We start from the raw sequence: 19,542 nt of genomic DNA on the forward strand, positions 1-19,542 counted from the left end.
GATTTTAAAACAAGTCAGCTGGAAACATTAAAACTCAGCCGGTGTCAGCGTTTTCAACCAATTAGCGTTAATGGAGCTAACGTTAGCTTAATTAGCTAGCTAGCTACAACAGATAAAATCTGCCAGGGACAGTTGACATTTCAGCCGGTAAAATCGAGGGTTGTGGGCTAGAAATGAGAACGTTGCTAATTTCTATCTCTGTCTGAAATCAAGGATTCATTGTTTCAAGTATTTTGAGTGGTAAATCTGCCACCGTTATCACTGTAAACTGCCTTGTTGTGAAGAAACCTTGGTAGGCTTGAGTCTGACAGCTAGGTGTAGCAACAGTTACTAAGGGGGGCGCTGATGCAGTCCACGTTTACCCTTAGGGCCATCTTGAGTTTGATGGTGGAGCTGGGCCCGGAGTTCTTGAGAGGAAAGCACTGAGTCAACGTCATGTTCTCCTCCACCAACAGGCTGCTCAAAGGCACTGTCAAATTACCCAGGGTGCATTTGTTCTTGTCATCTTTCACCTGTGCATTAAGAGAGAAGAAGATCTGCATTAAGACATGTCAGCTACTTCCACCATTTGGTGCATATACACGCAAATGCATGTTCATCAGTGAAATCAGTCTTTATGCAGCATCACCTCCACCTCGAGCTCCTGGCTCCTGGGATTGTGAACGAGGAATGAGAAACAACCTTCCCACAGAGGCTCCTTGGTCTTGTACCGGATCTTTATGGGCAGACAGGTAGTCGTTTGTTAGTTGTTAATTAAAAGAAACTTGAGGGCAGCTAATTAAAACACAATTCATCTGGAGGAATCGGTCATCAGTCATTAGTAAGTGTTGACTTGAATGTAGAATCACTAATAACATACGAACACTGTAGGAATGATACTATTAACTGAAAATGAGCGTATATCCTGATATTTTCATGACTTCATATATTTCTATGTTTTGTACATTTTCAGGTTATACTTATTTTCATATTAACACATTAACTGTTTGCATCTGTTTGGTCTACTGTTATTTTTGCACACCTTCCATATAGTATAGGCTTTTATTTTAATATTTCAGAATTTTCATTCAATGAAATTCTACTTAACTCCATAATATTGCTTAAAACCTCTAATTAGCTCTGTTGATTTTTCAAAATCTATTACTTGATGTGTCAATTAGCCAGATTTCCCACAAGATCAATCTCCATGAATAAAGAATTAGGACAGCGACTGGCTTTTTTTTATAATTTTGGCTCTGTACAAATTGGATTTTAAATGGTACAACGACTATGAGGTTAAAGTGTTTTTTTAGTTTAGGATGTCCACATCCATATTGAGTGAACAGTATAGGACTCATCACCCTTTTCTTACATTCATAGTTCCCCATAGTTCTGGACAATACAGCAGGACAACAATCCTAAACACTGCAGACTGTATTGAAACTGAAATTTTATAGCCAAGCAGTCGAATCTTTCTGACTGACTCAGTGCTGACGAACACGTTTCTCACTTGCTAAAGACCAGACAGAAGGCAAAAAGCCACAGAAACAAGCAAGAAACGAAGATGGCAGCAGTACAGGCCCAGCAGAACATCACAAGGGAACGTAGACAGTGTCTGCTGATGTGTTTGGTTTGAAGACAGCCAGCCAGCACAGGTGTTTTCACTTATTTTGCCTGATTAGACCTTTTCACATGGGGGTGTGTACCGACTGTGCTTGATTGATATCACTCACTATCATGAGGCTTGGATGTGTATGAAATTCTCCCAGTTGAATCATTAGTACAAAAGATTAGCAACATCTGGTTCTTTACACTAGTCACGTAAGGTAACAAGCTAACTACGACTCACAAGGTGCATTTCAGCATTTATGGTGTTGAGAAAACTAATAATACAATCTGCAGCACTTTTGGATTCTGTCTCCATTTTGGATGAATTCAGCAACTACAGTATCACTGGCTTCTTCTCCATAGCGAAGTCGACCGAGTCTCCTGGCTGTTGTAGTATTTTGAGCTGTCTGCCATCCTAAACTGACGGTCAAGACATGATTTCTCAGAAACAAAGTTGAAATAATTAAAACTGATGGGCCACAACCTAAACCTATAGGATTGCAACATTATACGAGAGTCCCGTTTGTTTATGTTCAGTAACATTTAGGATATCATTTAAAGAAAATAATTTGAAATGGTAACACAGAGCGAGGAAAAGCACTAATTAGAAGCGTAGCCCCGCCCAACTTCAACATGAGCAATGGTCTAATCAGCCAACGTGATTGAAAATACCTGTGTGGGTATTGAGGGAATTAAAATGTGACTTTATTGAAGTGCATGTTAACTTTCTACTTTCTGTCATCCAAAAAATCAGAAAAGAGCAAACATTTCTACATGAGTCATCCGATGTGGATGTAAACACCCTCAAATTAAAGCTGAGCGTTTGTTCAGTGCTGGAGTTCAGAGCCAATTCAACAAAAAATGTGTCACTGTCCAGATTCTTTCTAACTGTTTCACCTATCTTATAACTCTGCTACAAAAGGGATCTAATATAAAAAACCTCCCTAAACCCATTAGATGCTTGCAGTAAAATGTCAGCATCAACAATAACTCGGCCCACTTAAGTGGTTCTTCCTCCTGAATAATTTCCCTTTTTTAACTCTATATAAAAATTTCGCATGATAAATAGCTGGTAAACAGACTTAATGTCAGTGTAGCCGACACTTAATGGTATGTTGGACGTTTTCAGTTTGTCTCTCTTGTGATTCCAGTCAGCGGGAAACATTCAGTAATAGAAAGCTCCAGGGAGACGGTTAAAGAATAAGATGTGATGGCTGTTAGACTTCAATGTGTCTTTAACAAGAATGTAAGAATGTGAGATATATTCTGGTGAAACTGCCGTATTCAAGTAAAGTAAAGTAAGTAAAGCCAGGGCAAAATCTGACAAATAATAACACTAATGGATACTTTTATGACTCACCTTACTCTCAAGTGTTTTGTGTCCAACAGTAAATTGGACATAAGGACTGGGTTCGCTGCTATTCTTCTTTGCAGACTATTAAAAAATCAGAGAGAGGGGTGTTAGCCGATTTCTCCTCACTGCGACACACAATGCATAAATGTCAGTAATGGACAACATAATTATACCCAAATTCAAACGTTAGCTTCTTGAGACTCTGTAACAAGCACACAATGGTGAAAGAGCCTGCAGTTCAAAAGGGAAGGGACATCACCATACGTTTTGACAAGCAGGGCTGCAAGCAGAGAGGCTACCAAGGAGACTGCCAAGCTTTGTCTCCTCTGCTTTCTAATTTTAGCATGCTGGGTTTTGACAGCTAAGTATTATTCAGTATTCCTTTCAGAATAATAATACCCTACATATCTACAAGCCGGGGGGGAAGTCTTAACTTCCTTGTTAACCCATCTCTTCTCTTGAGGATGGTGCTTAAATTTGACATCTATTTCTCACCAGCATTAGAATTACGCTCCACATTGTACACGTAGGCTGAATAACACAATCCCACACTTTGATATGCTATAACTTGAACTGAGAAGGCACTTTGCACAAAAAACTTCCCATTATTAATATTATTTTTTCTTAATTTGCCTAAAAATGTTATTCTGTGTATAAACAACACCTATTACACACTGTTCAGGAAGAGGAATCCCTGCTCTGTTGTGCTTCTTAAGGTTTTTCCCCTTTTTTTCCCCGTTAAAGTTTGTCCTTCCGAATTGAAGGTCGAAGTATAGAGGGTGTTGAATGTTGTTAATACTGTAAAGCTTTCTGAGACAAATCTGTAATTCTGGGCTATAAATAAGACTGACATAACTTCACATCTGCAACTGGGGGTTGTCGTGGGTGGGTGGGTGTTTTGGCATTTTGTGCTTTGGATTTAAATATATACAGTAAACAGCTTATCTCACAATTAACCAAACTCACATTTTACGTAACACTTAGCTGATTTTCAATCTTATTGCCATGTATTTGTCATTGCGGTGTCTATAACGCGTCAGTCACATTTTCAGACATCTTGCCTTTGTCAGGTTGGTGAAGGCAAGCTAGCTAAACGCATTTGAGAAGAGTTGTACCAAAGCTCACACTGGTGTGCATCTCATTGTGTGTGCATTATCAGTTATCAGTTAAATCTCTATTCTGATGTCAAGTGATACTGTAATACCTACAAGAGGATATAAAGGTAGCATTTTAGACATCAAGACTTCCCAGTATATACACAATGGAGAAAATTAAAGAAATTATATAAAATATAGTCAACAGGTTTAGATCAATTGATGAGGAAATGCAACAAAGGGATGCAGTAGCAGCAGCACTGCAGTCAGGATAACAAAGAGTGGAACTATTGGGAGCAAACTGAAAGTATTTGTACTCCACTGAGCTTCAGTGAGTTTCACCATGGACTGATGCTGCACTGGGGGAGTGCCACTGTAAATGTGCCACCTGCATGTGTGACAATGGGAGGCTTGAAATTTCTTGGAAATATTAGAGGCAAGAGACGACTCATGTTAACTGGAAGCATGCAGCAGTTGATGTCAGAGTAGTCTAAGTTATTGTGTAACCTGAAACTGTGCTTGGTTAGGACCAGCTATGTTGTAACACAGTATAACACCTGCTGATGTTGTGACTGTGAAACATGGCAATCGTCGATGTTGTTGTGGTAGCTGGTTAACAGACTTCTGTCTGCCTCTTTCCAACTGTATTAATGTAATGTTTTGAAATTATAATGCCACATTTAGTGCTTACTGTTTCTGTACATTTGTCAGGAAAACAAATGGTTGCCCAACAACATAAGAAATGAAGAAATGCGGGCCTAACAAGCATGAGTTCCAACATGAGGTGGACATGATCAGCTTCTTGATTAACTAATACAGGCAGGTTTGCTCTGCAGGTTTGCTGTTGTAAACCTTCGGCCCAATTCACTTCCAATGAAATAAAAAGGAGAACATGTAGGGACCATTGGATAGGCAGGAGAATGAAAATTTCTCTTTTAACATGAATGCTGCAAAAGTAGCCACAGTTTTTAATCAACCATAACGATTGAAGACAAAACTTTCCTTTCCTTTAGAAATATTTGAGTGCAATATTAGACTTTTGCATGCAAGATCACAGTTAGAAAAGTTGGAAAACCATGTATCATTACAAAAAAGAAGAAAGGAGTGTACAGCACAAAAAAGAGACAATGCAAGCATCCATCTTCATGCACATCAAGACAATTCACTCTGCTCGTTTGATAATCATCACAATCACATGACATTGGATGGTGGCACAGAGGGCACAGACGTAGGGCAAAGATGAGACACAGGGTGCGATCTGTACATGCAATCCATTTTTCCCACATTACCTTCAGGGCCTTAAAGACTGAGACTTGCTTCAACCCGTCATAGGTGAAATCTGACAGGTTGCTCTTTAAGCCACAAGGAGATTCGGGGGAGAAAATTACACCCACGGTTAGTAGGACGGGAGGGATTGGGTATGGTTAAGAGGCAGGAGAAAAACCCAGAAAAAATGTGTTGAAATATGTACTGAAACATGAATGATATGGGTAATAAATGAAAAGCAGCATGAGGGCTGATATTGTGGACACTGCAGGGAGCTAACACTGAAAACACAGGTCAGAATAATGAGGCTATTTCCTTCAGGGAAGATTTGGAGGAGCTACTTTAAGACACTGTGTGACATTTTTTAACAAGCTACAGGCTTTCTGTATCTGTACAGCTACACATTAATTGGCTCACTCATACGGGCAGAGATCATTATGAGCTCTGCCAGTGAGCTCTTTGTACTGTAAATATTTTACCTTTCAGCCTTGAACTAAGCACCTGATTTAGTACAATATTCAGGCATAGCTGAGTCCTCTGTTTTTGTCTGCCTCATGTTAATGGTTATTGGGCAATGGGTAATTTTCATTACATTACAATAAAACCGTGCAGCTAACACATGCTTTAATATGACAGGTTTTAAGGACTCCTGTTACTGTTCAACCCACATCATCGCACACCACTAATGCTAACACTATCAGGATGCAAATGTACTGCAGGACTCACAAATATTGTTCTATACTCTGAGGTATTGCTCTCACAAAAGACTAAGCCAGATGCTCTCCTCTCACTTAAGTTTCCACAGCCTAAGCTGCCTGTGAAGACGCTCTTGGGTGAAGAGGAAAGAAAGCAAAGAGAAAAAGGTGGAGTTATGAGGACTGAGATGGCTAAAAAAGTGTAATTGTTTAATTAATGGTAAAAAGCCTTTTAGACATTTTCAATTAAACTGAAGGAATCCAGGATATTTACAAGTTACAGGTAAGTTTGACAACATCTGGTGCAATAAAAGCTTTTAAATCTTATTAGATACACTTAAAAATGTTCAAGGGTCCTCAAAAGTAGAGGTTTTGGAGGTTCGTGGTTTTCATCTGACAACAACTACAAATATCTTGAGATAAGACAGTATCATTCAGCTGTAAAGACTTGATCATAAAAACATATTGACCCGTTTGGAGCTGTATGCTACAGTTGTTGTTTTTATGGCTTGATTTGGAGTAGCTAAGATACTGAGGAAAATAATCAACAACTTGCCCTCGTTGTTAAGTTCACCAGGTCAGAGTGCATTGAAAACCAAATTTCAAAGAACATGGAAAGCAAAGTGATGAAGTCACAAAGCATGAAACATCTATGGTAACAGGAAAGTGGAGCATTGCTGCACACTGACTGACAATCCTTATTTAAACAAGTGCGCAAAACAGGTTTTTCTTATTAAACTGGTTCAGTGTTGCTAAATGTGGAGTGTGTGTGTGTGTGTGTGTGTGTGTGTGTGTTTGAACAAGAAGCCTGCATTAGCCTAATGCTATAGTTTAGCACAAGCTATAGCATCCGAACAATAGCATTGCCAGCATCAAAATAAAGTGAACATTATAATATCTCACTGGTAGGTTCTTTGCTGAGTCCAGATAGACCACAAGCAGTGCTGACGATAACCCATCATTGGCCAGGCTTCTGTCTGCACGCACACTTCGCAGCACCTGATTGTACAGGACGGACAGTAAAGGCAGCCACCACAGAGAAAGATGATTGGTATGTGTTAAACCTCCATTGTCAGTAGCAAATACATAAACAGTGAGAGACAATATTTGCTCTGTTAAAGCAAGAAAGTTTATTTTTTCAGTGTTGTACCTGGTCCAACTTCTCAGGAGTGGAGAGCAGAGACAGCCACTCCAGTTTTAAGTGGAGTTTCCCAGTAGAAGTTTCTTCCAAGTTAAACCACTGCAACAGTGTTGCCAAAAAAGTAAAATCATTGAGTTAAGTCATTGAAGGGACCAAACTATTGATTTTTGTATCAATTATTTTATATAGCTATATTAAAAACTTTGAGGAGCTGCGAGTACAAAAGGAATAATTCGACAATTTGGAAAATACTCTTATTTGCTTTCTTGTTGCAAATAAATTAGTTGAGAAGATCGATACCACTCTCATATCTGTATGGTAAATATGAAGCTACAGCGAGCAGCCAGTTAGCTTAGCTTAGCACAAAGATCTGAAATGGGGAGAAATCCATACAGTCTTGTTGTCCCTGTGAGGTTGCCAGGAAACGAATAACGAATAACGAATTTTGTTACCTTTGGACAGAGTCAGGCAAGCTGTTTGCCCCTGTTTCCAGTTTTTATGCTAAGCTAAGCTAAACAGCGGCTGGTGGTAGCTTCATATTTAACGTACAGACACAAGAGTGGTATCGATCTCCTCATTTAACTCCAAGACGTATAATGTATAAACTCTAAGCAAATTCTAATTACATGAGTACTATAATTTAGCCACAGAAATGGTTTTACCTCATCAACCTTCTGTTCTTTGTGCAGCTCAGTCATATCGATCATCAGGCTGTGAATAATGATGAATAATTACTCAAATCTGGATGGCAAACAGTAAGCAGAGAAATCACAGCAATTAATCTGAGCAGAGGGGGTCCAGTTATCGATTGGTTGCTTTGTGTTGTCAGCATTGAGTGTAGTGTTACAGCCTTGGGGCAAAATCAACTGACTTTGCCCTTGGGCTTGGAACTGTGGGATAACACCTCTTCTTTACTTCTTAACTGATGTCTACTAGCACAGATACTTTCATCACACTTTCCCTCAAATTTCAACATTGTGTTTAGTACACAATATGCAATGCCATACCAGAGCTTTAGCTTGTCTATATATAGCTGGCCGATCACAACAAAGCTTGTTCTTACATATCAGTCACATTGCTGAGGTGCAACAGACCTTGTTTCTCATGATGTATGTGTGATAAGATCAGACCAGCGCAGGAAATGAGAGGAACTCACCTTCCCAGGAAATCATCTTTGTCCGGATCCTCGTCAAACAGCTCAATCTCAAGGTGTTGACCTGTGTGCTCATACACCAAAGCCTGATAAAGACAAGGAAATATTGATGCTTGTTCAAGCAGGCATGTCCAGTCAATAGACAGATTACGTACTTTATCTCAGGTTGGTAGAATACACTCATTTTCATTGTTAACAAATGATAGTATTACTCTAACTGCACTGTTAAACGTTCACCCCCTACTCCAAGAGACACCCCAAACTTGTCACCTCGTAAACTTCGTTCCATTTGGGATGTAGGCTCTCCTTGACCGTCTTGCTCTGGAACAGCTGGTTGCCGATCTGCAGGACGCCGTACGGGTCAGACTTGCCCTTGATCAGCCCTCCCAGAAAAGTATCCTTCCCTTCCAGATCTTGAGCCTCCAAGAAGTGAATCCTCAGGACTCCCTGTGGAGACATGCAGAGCACAGCGTTAAGGGGAGCAACTCTGAAATAGCAGCCTCTGACACTTCAAGGCCACAATGGAATCAGAGTTGATAAGATGTGACATTACCTACTGTTTATCATGAGGCAGTGCAAGAGAAAACTGTGGCTTATTACTAGAGTTAGGTACTAAGTATGATGATATTTAATATTTACATTTTATTTAATTTCCTACAGAAATGATTTAAATTATAGTTAACAATTACAAGAACTAGAGACAAGAAATGAAAAAGACAATTTGAATGGCATCAGCAAATCCTTGCATTTGAAAATTTGACATTGTTGCTTGATAATTAACTTAAACGACTTATGGTCTTATCAGAATTGTTTTTGATTAACTTTCCATAAAATTTTTCAATCCACTCATCTATTAATCAGCTAATGTGGTTCCACATTAAAGTCCGTTTGGCAGAATTACTAGAAAAGAGTGCAAATGCATACAATAATTAAAATATCTTAAACATCACAAAATAGTGTCTCCTCAACAAGGATGCTGCTTACAGTGAAACACACTGCAGTGTTTATCTTGTTGCTATGGATACAGGTACCAGCGACAAAGCCTTGACAAGCTTTTTTGCTGCTTTTGCTTCATTCTGTTTTAATGCTGTGAGTTACCTACAAAACCCTGATAATATGTTACTGCGGAAAGAATCATAAAACACAGACCACACAAACCCCATGAGATTTGACTATCAAAGACTTTCAGCTACTAACCATGAATTCCCTCATGAAGCAGTCAGCTTACGTACTAACCCCAACAGTTAGAAGAAGCTTATTAAACCACCTCATGTTTAATTGCATTCTCAAACTGTATTGGTACCTTTGGCATGGGGAAGCGTAGTTTGGCCAGTTCCACATCCCCAACCAGTGGGATGGTGATACGATTGGGTAAAACCAGATAACTGTAGATAATGTCTTGAATCAGACTGTCAGAGAAACCACTGTGAGGACAGGAGGGAGGGTTAAGAGAAGGCAGGAAAGGAAGATAAACAGAATGAAGCAATGAATTATTTAAAAGACACTAAGGGTGCCCTTGGGTTATAAATATTCTCCTTTAATCTCAGCTTAGTACAGTACATTTCTGCTTTACATGTGAGAAGATTGTAGGAAATTTGGAGTCAGTTCAAGCATGTTGGTGCTGCTAGCCAACAAACCTCTGAATGTCTATCTGATCCACTAATGATTCGACACTTCTTGACAACAACAAAGACAGTGAGGGCAGAGAATGGCATTACCGCTAGGCACAGCTGGAAAATTGCAATCACGGCTAGAAAAAAATGGAATTAAAATGAAAATTCATCATCCGGTGTTATTGCTCAGCCTGTCCCTTGAAGAAAAACTGTTGTAATTACAGCACAGCTGTCCATATATCACGATGTGGATGTCCTAATCAAAGGCTGAGACACCCACTGGAAGTGATCCTGAAATTGTCTTTGAAGTGATCCCAGGACCCTGAAAACACACCAGATAAATCTACAAAATGGGATGCAGGAAACACTCATGCTGTCATGTCAGATACAACAACATGGTCAGACATTTACTTATTGTTTATTAATACACAGGACCTGATGTACCTATCCCATCTGCTGTCTCTGCAGCCTCTAACTCACACAAATTCACTTGATTTGATGTGGTTAAGCTACCTTTAAATCACATATTTAAATGTATTTAATTAAAGATTAATTTATTAAACTAGCTCATTAGTTGAAAAGAACATATTGTTTGCAGATACTGCATTTTCCTGACTGCCTTTAGATTGTCAAAACGTCAAGGGCAATATCTAAATGTTTTTTTAAGGTTTTATGTAAAGTCTGTGTCAACGATTAATACTCAGCCTAAAAGGCATAAAATTAAGGAGTTACAACTTATATATCTGTTACGAAGAGCCTTCAAACTCAAAACCCTTTTTCCCGTTTTCCTCTAGTTACTGCTCTCTGTGTAGGAAAACACCCACTAACTTCCTCTCTGCTGTCAGCTCCAACAGTAAATAGGTCAAAGTACACCTGACCCTAATGTACACCAGCAAACACAGGCTAAAGGCCAATTGATCCATCAGGCTGAAAGCGCCTCACTCAGAGACCAAAGTCCATCAGCAAACAGTGAGCTGAATTATTTAAAACTTTCTAAATATCAAACCACTTAGATGTCAGCAATTTACAATTAGCCAGCAGCTATTTGACGGTGATTTACAGTTTATTTTTTTATAAATGCCTGCAGAAAATTACAACTTTGCAATATATTCCTGTCTTGAAGGTGACTTAATTGTAATGGGTAAGTCATAAACTTAAGGTGAGAGTAATTTCTATAGATAATTTCTGAGGCTCCTTCAGGACTGTCCTACAAAGCCAGTTCAAATTCCTTTAAAACCAGAAACTTCCTTTGTTATTCTAAAACGCTACTGAAGCAGCACAGGCACCATCTGCTCTCACAAAAACTCCAATGAAATAAACTCAATTAACACGTCTGTGTTTGTGTCTGGAGTCAGGAGAAACATTCATTTGATCAATCCTCAGATTATTTTCCAAAGAAACGGCAGGCTACAGCTCTTCTCTGTGAGGCGATTAGACACATTATGATTCACTGGTGGGGGACTGATCAGAGCCAGAGCTTTTCTCCAGCTGAGAGCTGAGGATATAAAGGGATCCCTGCTGCATCAGCACTTATTGCTGCATTTTTGTTGCTCCCCCTGGGGTAAACACTGGAACACCCCCACGTACCTGCTTGTGTGTGTGCACGCACAGTAGCAAAAGTGAAACCATTTATTCATTCATTTTAGGTGCTGACTGCAGACATGCACACTCATACTTTATAATATACAGTATGTACAGTATGGTACTGCCTGTTTTACTCACTTGTGAGCCACGTCAAAGACAAACTTATATTATCCTTTGACAGACAGTAATGCTTTTAGCCATGCTAGCGGCAATGTAGATCTGCCAGTCCACAACTTTGATCCAAACTGAAATATCTCAACAACTACTGGATGGATTGCCATGAAATTCTGTACAGACATTCATGGTCCCAGTTTTCACGTATCCAGTAAAATATTTCAACATCTACTGGATGGATTGGCACAAAAGTTTCTACAGATGTTCATGGTTCCCAGAGGATGAATTATAATGACTTTGGTGACCCGTGACTTTTCCTCTAGCGCCACCATTAGGTTGTCAATTGTGGTTTTGAGTGAAATAGCTCAACAACTATGTGATGGATTGCCATGAAATTTTGGTACAGACATCCATGTTCCCCTTAGAACGAATTGTAGTAACTGTGGCGCCATCATCAGGTCAAAATTTAATTTGTCTAATACTTTGGTTTATGACTAAATGCCAGAAAAATGAATGGCATTCCCATCAACCGCAGCTGTACTTTGTGTTTAGTGCTAATTATCAAATGTTAGCATGCTAACATGCTAACCTAAGATGGTGACCAGGGTAAACATTATTCCTGCTGAACTTCAACATGTTAGCATTATCATTGTGAGCATGCTAGCTAGATTTAGCTTAAAGCTCAAAGCACTGCTGTGCCTGAGTACAGCCTAACAGAGCCGCTAGCATGGTTGTAGACTCTTAGTCTTGTTTTGACTCTGATTCTAAAATCAGCTCAACAGCAATGACATATCACACCATGTAGACATTTGTTGCATAATAATAATGACAGGGTTTTACAAGAGACACACTGGGTGAGCCTTCAAGTAGGCAGCTGATGCTGTCTGTCTGTCTGCTGCTGCATCCAAGGAACTCTGTCACTGCAGCTACAATTTCACCGTGTGGGCCTCTCCTACAGCAGCTAACCTCTCTTTTTCTGCACGTGCCACCCTTCCTCCACATCCAACACACCCACACACGCACAAACATATATTGCATTGCACAAGCTACATGGATCAATTTCACCCCCACAGAGGACTCAACAGAAGAGCTAATGGAGACCGGCCACTGAGCGCTGCCTGTGCCAACATGTCTGTCCACATCGGCAGGGTATATGACAAGCAGCTGTAATCCCAGAAAATCACATGCAGCATTCATGCATGTGTCACTTTATTTGGGGTGTAAATAATATACAAACCACTCAAGACAGCAGCGAGTAATTGTGCTGGGCTGTTAGCAACTCTTAATCGACTCTCATTTACTCTCTGCTCAGCCCACACAACTACCCAAGGGTAAAAGACGCTTAATATAAGCAAGACAAAATAAACAAGAATGAGGAAACAGGCTACAAACAGCACATTTCCTGATCTGACCTGTTTTAGCCCAGTTAGATCATATTAAACTACTATCTTAATCTGGTTATTCACAGAAATGTGTGCATGTCACAGAAAGTACATCATACTTGAGCTCAGTGTTTGCTTGCAAAAAGACGAGTTTACCTACATCAGCTCAGTCTGGACAAGCTCTTAATCACAAGAGTAACAAGGACAAGGACACCCCAGGCATCCAGCCAGTAAGGAAACACACACACAAAAAAACCTTTTAGCAGAAAATACTTTTAGTACATTTGGTGGGATTTATCTTCTCAGATACTGGACGAGACAGCATTCAGTGAAAATACACCCATAAAGTCCAGTGAAAGTACCCACTGGTCTTTTGAAACTTGATAATCTTCAAAGTCATTCATAATTAAACCTTATGTTAAATCCATCCTACCATAAATCCACAGACAAGCCACTGAGATTTTTAAAGCAGAATTAACAGATTTTTGAAAGGTAAATGTGGTCATAAAAACACCCACAAAAAAAAGTCATGGCAGCAGTTTTACAGTACTAGTGCCAAGTGATGAATGGCATGAAAGAAAGTAGGCATGTGTCCAATTTACACTGCCAATCTCCTACTTGAATTCTTGGAAATCTCAAGATTCATTTCATTTTCTCTCTCACAGACACCAACAAAGACATTTCTTGATTAGCAAGTTTGAGCTGACTTACTTGAGCCCAGGAATGTCAAGTATATTGGTGAGGCCTGTCCAGTTTATGTCCAGAAGCTAAAAGAAGAAAAAAAGAGAACAGTTGGTCAGGCTCCAAGATTAGAAACTGTGAATGACTTTAAATTGATCCTAACACTTTATTAGTTTATTATTTCCTGCTCCCTGTTCTACATTTATCACTTGGCTTCTCATTTTCTGGCCGACAAACCCTGCCGATTAATAACAACAGAGACAAAGAGTCCCACACAAGTTGCAACAAAATAATATAAATCAAAAGTTCTGTGGACAAGCTGCTACTGTTTTGGTCCATTTTGAAAACAAAGCACTACTTCACCTATTACATTGATGGTAGTAGGCATTATTTCAGAAAAATGTGTGACTTATTCTGGCTGGTGGTTTTCTCACTGCACACCAGTTTGGCAGTGGAATGTATATCAAATATAAAACAACAACCTTTTCTGGCCTTGTATACATGGTCATGGATGCTGCGTGCAAAATTAGCTACAGTCCTTGTATGGAAATGAATGCAAAAATACCTGCTTACTAAAATATTTATTAAAGCAGCAGCAGGCCTCTGGGGTCCCATTAGTTTTCAGGGTATAATGAGGCCTGGGACAATGTGCTTTTCCATGGTCAAAAGTACCAGTTTTCTAGTGATCTAGAGTCAAAAACTGACACAAAACCAACCAATTTCCATTCACTTTCTGGGTAAAACTGGCAGCATGTATGTCAAATTAGGATAAGGGAAGACTTTAAAAAGAAAGTAAATCAAAGAGAGTGTGGATCAGCTGCGACCTGAAATGCAGGCAGATCCTCCCAGATCCTGCTTCTCAGTGAGCTGTGATCTGTTTCTGTCTCCAAGCTGACGGTGCTGTGTTTTCTTAATGAACCTTTCCCACCCTACTTCTCTGCCCAAGTTGCTTACACTGCAGCAGATGCACTGAGCACTGCAGGGAAGAGGGGAGCACTGCAGGGATGTACTGTACTACAGTACTACAGGTTTACTACTGAAAAAGCAGCACTACCTGCAAACTGTAAAACTAGTGTTCTGCAATCAAGTCAGAAATAATCAGTCACTAAATCAATTAGTTGATCGTAAAAAATAACATATTATATAAAAATAATAATTCAATGATCCTAAAAACATTTGCAGGTTTCAGCTTCTCAATTTTGAGCATTTCCTTAGTTTCTCTGCTTGATATCATCGTTAATTTAATACCCATTTTGGACTGTTGGTAAGACAAAATGAGCAACTTTAAAGGAATAGTTTGATATTTTGCGAAATACGCTTGTTTGTTTTCTTGCTGAGAGTTATATTGATACCATGTCTCTACTCTCAATATGAAGCTACAGCCAGGAGATGGTTAGCTTAGTTTAACATAAAGACAGGAAACAGGAGGAAACGGTTAGCCTGGCTCTGTCCAAAGGTAACAAAATCCTACCCAAGCTCACTAATTAACACATTGTGTCTCGTTTGTTTAATCCATAAGAAATTCTAAGTGAAAAAACAATTTCCTGGAGTCTACAAGGCTCCATGAATTAACTTTCTCCTGGCTGGAGCTCATATTTAGCATACAAACATGAGAGTGGTATCAAACTTCTCATTTAACTCTGCAAGAAAGTGAATAGGCGTATTTAAAAAAAAATTCAAACTATGCCTTTAAGACATATAATATGTAAACTCTAAACAAACTCTAATTACATGCGTACTATAGTTTGGCCATAGACATGGCCATCAACTCTCTGTTCTTTGTGCAGCTCAGTCATATTAATCATCAGGCTGTGAAAACTCTTTTAGCACAGCTCCTAAAGGTTTTTGAAATGATTTTCATGCCAGTCATTACTGTAATAGTTTGGTCCTGTTAATGACTTAATTTTGACATTTTGTCACATTGTTTCAGCAGAAATGCCACTGCAGCTGTCTCTGCAAAAAACGAAACTGTTTAAATTTGCTTATTATTTCTTACAGTCCAAAACCCAAATATATTAAATCTTTATTGATATCAAATACAGAAAAGCAGAGTATCTGCAAATTTGGGAAGCTGTAACCTGCAAATGTTGAGTAATTTCTAGGATGGATCAATTATTAAAATAATCATCAGTTATTTTTCAATTGACTAAATTATTCAGTGACTACTATTTCCCAAATCTCAAATTATTCCTTTAAGACATCAATTTTGTCATTATTTTGGACATTTTGCAGCCTAAAGATTAATTGATTAATCAAAGAATAGATTTACCAATATGTTCAATCTATGAATTAATCAATAGATAAGTCGATAATGTAAAGAATCATGTGTTCACAATATAACCAGTAGCATGGAGTAGATATCCTGCACTGCTGGACTTTGCTTCCTTGTTTAAAGCGTAACTGAGTCTGAGCAATGAAATCTCTTCAGAGGTCTCACAGACCATAAGAGGTCTGGAAATGTTTCTATTTCATTTGGCACTCAGGATCAGGCCTTGTATGGCACGCTGAAAGAAGGATTTGGATTCCAGGATACACAATGTCGAGATTGTTTTGCCCACAGGAAATTGCTTTTGCAATTTATTTTCTCTCTTGTCCAGTATTCCAATGTAATGTTCATCATCTAGAAGCAGGAAGAAGATTGAGATGCATAAGTGCGTGTGTGTGTGTGTGTGTGTATACATGTGGGACAGCGCCACGATTTACTGACTAGAACTGCTGCCTTCTCCCTTCAGCCTCATACAGTAATATCTCCACCTTGAGCTTTAGCTGAGTGCCTGGGGTAGAGAAATCTGCCAAAGTAGGGCTAGCTTGATCTGTGGCTATTTAAAGCTCTGCTATAGTTCCCCTGGGTCCACCCATTTGGTATAAATCGGTCAAACATTTTTAAGCTGTGCAGCAGTGGCTCTGGACAGGGGTTGAACAGGGAGATTGATGTAGTGTGCACTGGAAAATATTAGATATGTAAGCAACTGCCAATGTGAAATGCAAATCATGTAAAGTGATGTAGAGTGTTTACGCTGCAAAAGATGGACAATGTTTTTAGCAATGCCAGAGAACGAAAACAAACTGGAAGTTAGTGCTGTAAAATGAAAGAAACACATTGTACTGTGATTCAGCTGTGATTTGACTTTTGAAGTCAACATTTAAAGTCCATTTTAAGTTTTTTATTTCTGCCTGAATGAGGCAAACAGATTAGCAAAGCAGGAAACCAATTGCAATTTGTTTTATGAGGTGTAATATAATAACATTTTATGAGAATATAAAATACACAGAGAACCAAACTGGGGTATAAAAGATATTCAGGTCATTTTGTGGTATCCACAGAAATGGGGCCAACCTTGGCAAAAATAGTGAATACAGAGAGAAACAGAGTGAAAGCATACAGTGTAAAATGTTCCCATTATTTTCAAATGCCATGTAAAATAACAATATAACACTGAATGGTTAATGTGTTGTACTGCTGCGCCATCTCTTTAGGAGACACCTGTTTTTGTATTTCAACATACAAATCCCAGTTTAATAGCCTCTACTCTAATCATATTGCATTTATTCAGACTGCAGTGTCATTCTAATTTCCACTGCTCCTCTAATAAACAGGTTTGATTCAATTAATTAGTGTCATATTATCAGCATCTGCACTTACTGGCTTCTTGAGGAAGAACACAGACAGAGCTCCAACAAGAGGCATATTACCCAGCAACGGCTCCATCACCACTCTCAACATGCCGTGGATCTATGGAAACACAAAAGGAACACATTGACATACACACACAAACATAAAGGGAAAGCTAAAGGGAACTCACCCCCTGCTGGCCCTTGACATTCCTCAGCAGTGGAGCCCTTAGCTGCAGCACATGACAGGTTAGAAACTTGATCACAGCCTGACTTCACACCTGCTCTGCGTCATCCTCCACCTTCTCCATAACATATTATGACAATTACGAGGATTATGGTATTGGAAGTGCTTTACATGTGTCATGTGGACACCACACAGCTGCTCTAATCCACACCAGGGAACAAAGGATGTTTAAATTCTAGCACCAATATATGTGTTTTGAGGCTATATTTGTGTTTTCAGGCTGGTTAGTAAGAAAATCTTGTCCGAGTAGAATAGCCTCTGAAACAGCTGAAAAAGCCAATGAACACAATACTAATAAAGCTTTTTTAGTGTTTTCAGGCAGCTCTTCAAAGTAAATGCCATCACATTCATTTTAAGACTTCATGTTATTTCTGTGACAAAGGAAAGTTCAGTTTAAGACATTGTTTCCTGAAACTAAAAACTAGGAAACTGATCCTTCACTTTAGAAAATGACCCTTAGAAAGTAAGCTGGCAAACAAAAAATATGTTTATATCCTTGAATTCATTTTAAGACTTCATGTTATTTCTGTGACAAAGGGAAGTTCAGTTTGAGACATTGTTTCCTGAAACTAAAAACCGGGAAACTGATCCTTCACTTTAGAAAATGACACTTAGAAAATGACACTAGAAAGTAAGCTGGCAAACAAAAAATATGTTTATATCCTTGAATTCATAAGAGGTATGAACAAGAATACAAAACTCATTTTAAATGCAAGAATTTGCACAAAAATAATTTGAAAAAAATCTGTTCCTTTTCTATAATGCCATGTTTTACATCCTAATGTCATGTATCATTTCTGTAGTTTCTAGCTTTAGGAAATGGTGTCACAAATTATGTCAAGTATTGACTTATTTGTCTTAATAACTAACAATGTCTAAAAGGCAGGGTGAAGTACACCAGCAACTCACTGGGAAGGAAACTCCCAGATAAATAGATTTAACTGCAAGTTGAAATCAATCAGAAAATGTAATTTATTTGCTGGCTTAACGGGCTTTTTATGTACAGTAGCCGTGGTGAGGAGTGGACCTCCATCATATTAGTGGGAACACACGACAGCCTGATATTAAATAAATAATAAAAGACCAATATCAGCCAGAGTTTAACCCCACTCCACAAAGCCATCAGTAATCTCAGTGTTATCATCAAACACACGCCTGCTCTGTGTAATGTAAACCAGCTCAAGGAGTGATGGGGACTAATGTATTAGTGGTTGACAATGAGCTGGGTAGATATGTAGGTCTGCCCAAGTTACATAATGAGGGCAGCGCGCAACAAATGTCTCCCAGGGACAGACATAACAGCACTCGGTCTCCAAGGAGGCACACTGATTGTTTTTTCTGCTTGCTATGTCCCACTGCAGCAACACACAAAACGGCCAAGGACATACAAGAACCACAATACACAGTTGTGTAGTCAGGCACAACAGAGAGCAGGGGGATGATGCAAATTTAAAAAGTTTATTTGTTTAAAATTTATCACATTAATTACATAAATTTAATAGAGGAGGGGCTCAGTCTAGTAAGATCATTATAATCTTTTACAGTAATTCAAAGTTAACTTGTACAGTAAAATATAATTTTTATTGTCTCCTTTTGTATTACGATTACGTTTTCATTTTGTTTTCTCTTTAGCTACTCTGTTGTCTTTCATAATGGTTATTTACAAATGCACTATGTGGTTATTTTATTGTTGTTGTTATATACTTCATTATTACATATGAAGTACAGCCTCGTCAGTATGAGTACACAGTACACATGAGTAATTTGTGCTTTCATACCAGCGCAAGATTATATTACACACTTATGCTGAAAGCTTTATATGTGCAGACATTTAATAGACGTCACTGCACAGAAATAATAAGAAATGTTCTAGTGAAAGGAGAAAAGCTCCTGTCCAAATACCTTTAGCAGTTATTATATGCTATGCAAATATCCAAGTTGCTGTAATTCGAATACTGAAAAAGCCTTTCAAATTAATGACAGGACAGGCCTTTACCTGAGGTCACTGTGTCACTTTAT

General features: G+C 38.8%; 1 protein-coding gene across 3 annotated transcripts in view; it reads right to left on the bottom strand.

Annotated features, from left to right (window-relative positions):
- esyt2b (extended synaptotagmin-like protein 2b) overlaps positions 1-19,542 on the bottom strand; it is a 30,948-nt gene that overhangs the window by 3,913 nt on the left and 7,493 nt on the right. Inside the window, exons 6-17 of one of the 3 annotated variants that reach the window (XM_044177108.1) lie at positions 17,308-17,397; positions 13,695-13,750; positions 9,594-9,714; positions 8,561-8,737; positions 8,294-8,376; positions 7,800-7,848; positions 7,147-7,236; positions 6,900-6,995; positions 6,028-6,129; positions 2,948-3,022; positions 629-715; positions 363-512 (exon numbers count right to left, since the gene is read on the bottom strand). In XM_044177108.1, coding sequence (XP_044033043.1) covers positions 363-512; positions 629-715; positions 2,948-3,022; positions 6,028-6,129; positions 6,900-6,995; positions 7,147-7,236; positions 7,800-7,848; positions 8,294-8,376; positions 8,561-8,737; positions 9,594-9,714; positions 13,695-13,750; positions 17,308-17,397 — 1,176 coding nt within the window. Of the gene's footprint in view, positions 1-362; positions 513-628; positions 716-2,947; positions 3,023-5,324; positions 5,388-6,027; positions 6,130-6,899; positions 6,996-7,146; positions 7,237-7,799; positions 7,849-8,293; positions 8,377-8,560; positions 8,738-9,593; positions 9,715-13,694; positions 13,751-17,307; positions 17,398-19,542 lie in introns of all 3 variants that reach the window. The other 2 variants (XM_044177109.1, XM_044177111.1) reach the window with 2 other exon arrangements.

The sequence above is a fragment of the Siniperca chuatsi genome, linkage group LG19 (genome assembly GCF_020085105.1).
Source record: "Siniperca chuatsi isolate FFG_IHB_CAS linkage group LG19, ASM2008510v1, whole genome shotgun sequence".
Lineage (NCBI taxonomy): Eukaryota > Metazoa > Chordata > Actinopteri > Centrarchiformes > Sinipercidae > Siniperca > Siniperca chuatsi.